Source organism: Montipora foliosa, chromosome 3 (assembly GCF_036669935.1).
Source record: "Montipora foliosa isolate CH-2021 chromosome 3, ASM3666993v2, whole genome shotgun sequence".
NCBI classification, from domain to species: Eukaryota; Metazoa; Cnidaria; class Anthozoa; order Scleractinia; family Acroporidae; genus Montipora; species Montipora foliosa.
The window spans coordinates 4151335-4156334 of record NC_090871.1 but is presented as its reverse complement, the minus strand read 5'-3'; the positions used below and the strand labels follow the sequence as shown (position 1 = coordinate 4156334).

General features: G+C 41.0%; 1 protein-coding gene across 1 annotated transcript in view; it reads left to right on the top strand.

Moving 5' to 3' along the window:
- Positions 1-2682: 2682 nt before the first annotated feature.
- LOC137996518 (Golgi-associated PDZ and coiled-coil motif-containing protein-like) overlaps positions 2683-5000 on the top strand; it is a 20951-nt gene continuing 18633 nt past the window's right edge. The window contains exon 1 of the mRNA XM_068841957.1: positions 2683-2904. Within this exon, the coding sequence (XP_068698058.1) occupies positions 2689-2904 (216 nt within the window). The 5' untranslated portion in view covers positions 2683-2688. The remainder of the gene's footprint in view (positions 2905-5000) is intronic.

Here is a 5000-nt window from a genome sequence, read left to right as displayed (position 1 = left end):
TTGCGTAATTATCTCTGTAAAAACCTTTCTCGTGAAAGTTCAACGCGGAATCACAAAACTGAACGATAAAATCTTTCATGGCAATCGTCGCAAAAACATAAAAAGCTGCATGCAATAATGAGCTTTGGCCATATATGGTCAATAAGCGATTATTAACTCAGCAGGTTTATCAAGTAACGCGCTCTATCTACGGCATTGAGACTAGGCTCATCCATCTGCAGGTAAGTACAGCCGTGTACAAAATACGGTACTTTTTTGCTAATCGTAATGGAAAAAAACTAATAATACAGATTTCCTCAACCAACTTGAAGGTAGCTTTACGTTATGTTGTATGTTTGTGTGGCAATCACACGCTACTTTAATTGTCATGTTTTGATTTGCTGGGAAATGAAGAGAAAAGCAAATAAAAGCAACAAGGAAACACGGATCTTCTCAGTACCGGCGGCTGGCTGGCAAAAACGTTGGCTTGCAAAATGCTGGGAAAATAGTAATGTAATTTAATAATAGCATCTGACTGCCCGGGAAAAAGTTGGAAGAAGGGCTCTGGCTGGGAAATACAAATGTCACCGTGATTACTAGATGTCTCTGAAGAACGGGCGTGTTTCCCACACAAGTTAAAATTTAACCAGAAAATTGTTTGCAGATGCATACAAATTAAATCATTTTAGCGAAAAGCCTTCGAATTCTGAAGAATTTGTCGTTATGTACTCCTGTAGGACCTGTTGCTCTTCTTGCCAATGCTTTAAGTTAGTTTGCCTCCTGCTAATCTGCCACCCTTCGATGTTTGCTTACTGAATAATTGGATTTCTCTTCGCATGGCGAGCTGTTATCTAATGAGCTGTCCGTAGCCGGTTTCTCGTCTTACCTGTTGATGAGGGCACATTCAAGGCCTGTTGCACCTTTTTCGCTTGAGGTCTGCATGTACGGCTTTCCCACACAGTTTTTTACTTTGCTTCCCCTCGTATGCTGTTCCCTGTTGGGCATACATGCATACCAGGTTTGGAAAGTACTTTATCCGGGACCTTAATAAACAAACCGTATAGAGTGTTTTCAAGTGACGTCACGGCGGCCATGTTGGTGTACCCAAACAATAGAAAGGCGGCCCTGTAGGTGTACCCAACTAATCCTCAGGGAATTGAGCTCTATTATCATTCAAACGTTTTTATTTGTTTCCATGGAAAAACAAGGTTACTGATCACGTGAACGAAAACACGCTATTCAGGAGAAAAAAAAATCGCACTCGGTCGAGTAGAAAGCAGGTTTACTTCCGGCGGAATGGGAAACGTTGTTATGAATGAAATGACATGACACATAACGAATCTGTAAGTGTCTGACGAGCTAACACATTGGCTCATGACGTGCATGAAATATCATAGTGACACGTCCAAGTCTTTCTTTAGTCTTCTTGGATGACGTAGAAAATGACCGTTGGCCGTCTCGCAACTTTTCAAGGTTCATAAATAACCCTGTGGAACATTAAAGAAGCCAAAGACTATTCGCAAAGTTCCCGGGAGTTGTGGTCTTTCCTCTGTAGTGTATCATGGTTGGGTGGAGAGGAGAGGGAGGAAGGATAAATGTTCCGAGATGCTATCTCAGTACAGCAAGCTACTCTGCAATCCGATGGTGTTTTAATGATCCAAACTCTTTAATGATAGATGACTTCCTTTTAGATTACAATTCCTGGTAGAGACGATTTCCTAAGATTCCGAGATATAATTCCGCCCATACACAAAATATATTACCGCCAAAAACTCGATAAGATGTAATTCCTGTCACATGTCAATCAAACTAAAGCTCGTGTAACACTAGTTTCCAGTTTTCAACAGATGGTAATTACCGTATTTCCTCCAATAAGCGCCCTCCCCCTATAATAAGCGCCCACCCCTAAGGCCATGATGACAAACAAGCGCTCCATTCGATCTCGACTAAACGCCCCTCACCCCCATCCCTCACTTTCTTAAATAGTAGAAATACAATGAAAATCTGTTTCTGTTGCCACTTTATTTATAAATTTTTAGCTTCAATTTAATACAGAGGAATCAGTACAGGCAGGAGCCCATGGGCTCCTGGTACAGGAGAATAGTTTCTTTTCCGTTACGTCACTTTCAGTTATTTCTATCTCCATGTGTTTGCAGAGTTATCGGTTCTTTTAGTTTTTGTCCCACTGACGCGCTCTTGGGAAATGCCGTGAACTTCTCAGGAACAACTAGGCCAAAATATTGTCACTGTTCGTTGGAAGGGAAACTTAGGGCGCTTTCCATTTGACAGAACTGACCGGCCAGACAGATCATTTGGAAGGATTAACTCTACAACGCCTCCACTATAACACACTTCGAGAATGTTATATACTCCTCCGGAACAATACGAGGAATTATCGTGCAAGTGTTCGTTCAAATAGTTGCATTTTCTTTTCAAACTGACGGGTATGGCCGTCCAGTTCTGACAAAAGGAAAGCGCCCTTAATAAGCGCCCCCCTCGATTAAACGCCCTTCTTCCAAGAAGCGCCCCTCCGTTTAGCCGAAATTTTAAATAATATAAGCGCCCGCGGGCGCTTTTTATTCGAGGAAATGCACAACATTGTAAAGATATCATGTTGATGGGATAAATTTCAGGAAAAACGTGCGCTCAAAGACTGGGTTCGAGATTGAGTGAAACCCACCGTCGTGCTTACGTCATATGTAGTCAAAGATGGCGGTCGCAGTGTCAATGTTTCGCTGGTTGGATCTTCTCGAAAAAGAATTTGACAAGACATTTGTTGATTTAGATATCTTGCTAGGCGAAGTTGATCCAGATCAAAGCGAAATAACATACGATGGGCGACAGAAAATGACCCAGCTGTCGTCTACATTTGCGCAGCTTGTTCACAAGGCGCAGACAATTTTTCAAGGAAATGCCAAGTTGGAGGTTAGCGTAAAACTCAACAACACTTATTTATGAATTAAGGGAACGCTAGTTATGCCTTCAGGAATAATTTATCGTATAAAGGTTTTTAAGCTAGTCACAGTAGGAAATGTAATAATGTACGTAGGCTGATCCTGTCTGGCAAAAATAACGTTGATTTACAGTACTTTGTGACGAACGGGATTTTAGCTCCAGTTCAGTAGGGGTCAGGGGTTCTGTGGTTATCAGGAAAACAAATAAAATAAAAGCCAAACTTGTCAGAACAACGCGCGTTATTGTTAAGTTTTTTGTTTTTTCTCACAATTTTTTTTTCCATCCATTAATTTATGGCTTTTGTTATTAAAATACAGCCTGTATGTTTTTGCGGCACTTAAACAGTAGCGGGTGGCCAATTATAAGTGAACCGTGTGACTGAAATCAACTTATATCAAATTTGATACACAAGCAGTGATTATTGTTTCTTGAATGAAACCAGAAAGGAGATTTGATCACTCTCAGATGATCGCAGATCGCAGATCGCAGATTGAAGATCGCAGATCACAGACAATTGCAAAGAGAGTTATTTTCGGTCAGCAGAAATGTCAAATGTACATGTACATGCGCTTTGTGCTTTCTGGAAAATCGCAGCAAACAACATGGCGTACATCGAGGAGGAAATTTTGCTGCAAGCAAATTTATTTCTTCTTTTAGTCCTGAAGCGAAGACATCGTCAGCTTCAAAACCTAATGAAACATGGGTTTTGGGTTTGAAAAAATTGATATTCATGAAGAGATGAGAACTTGGGGCTTTCCACACACTGATGAGAGAACTTCGTGTTTCTGACAGAGAGTAACTTACATATGTTGTTGTTCAAACTGGAATTGAGGTTAAAATTTTAACACAGCAGTATACACATACTGGGTGCAGCCATCCTAAGATTCTTAAGGGAATCCACATCAAGCCAGACAGATTGTCTATGCGATAAACAACTCCAACAAGCTGTTCATTAGCTGTGAGACCTGTGAAGGTCTGGGTGAGATATCTAGAAACTTTCCCACAGTCTTTAAAGCCCTCCAGATGGGGGCCATGGCTGATACTCCTGCTGCAACTGATCAAGCCAACCAACCCTCTAAACCCTGCAACTGCCTGCAACGCCAGGCATCCCCTCCCAAACGAACCCAGTCACCATTTTGACCAACAGGAATTTCTGCAGGGGTGGTTTTTCGTGGCTACTATAAGTCAAATGCATTTAGCACATGCAAACACCAACTACTTCTAGTAATTAATAGAGTGAGAATTTGATGTCATTCTTTCCTATAGCCGGAATACTCGTCAAAAATCTTGAAACACTTGTGTCTGTTTCCCCTTCCCCAATGTTTTTTTTATTGTATCACAGTGGTCTCAGTGCTTCAAAACACACGTGGCTCAACATTGGGGAGGGAGAAGGCACATTTCTGTGGGGAAAACAATGTGAAGTAGAAATCTCAGGATTTTTCCAGAAAATTCGAGAGAAACAGTGTCTGTTTCAACGATTTGTGACGAGTATTGCAGTTCTCTAGGGCCTTTAGGTCATATTTAAATGTAGACTGTAAAGTCCAAAACCTATAAAGTAAAGTTACATGTACAGTAAGTAAATTAACTTTGAAAAAGATTGTAGTGGCATTTAAAATAGGCCTTTATCATCCAAAAGCAATGTCAGCTTTTGAAGTGTGAAAGATGCATGTACATAAAAGTATTCTTATCTTTGTTTATATTTGTAGTTCCATTGGTATCAAGCACAGAAGTTTTATATGTTTTTAATAAAGCCATTGAAATAATTAACTATTAAAGGGTGATGTGAAGTGCTAGTTTTCTACCTATATGAACCATGTGAGCGTTAGCCGTACTAATGGAAATGGGCCCACACAAGGACAGAGAAAAACTCTGACCAGGGTGGGAATTGAACCCACGACCTTCGGGTTAGATCACCGCTGCCCTACCCAGTGAGCTACAAGGTCAGATGGGTGCAGGTCATGGGAATTTCAGATGTCAATGTCACAGCAATGAATAAGTACAAGTACGAGGAGCCCTACCGAATGAGCTACAAGGTCAGAGGGGAGCAGGTCATGGGAATTTCAGAT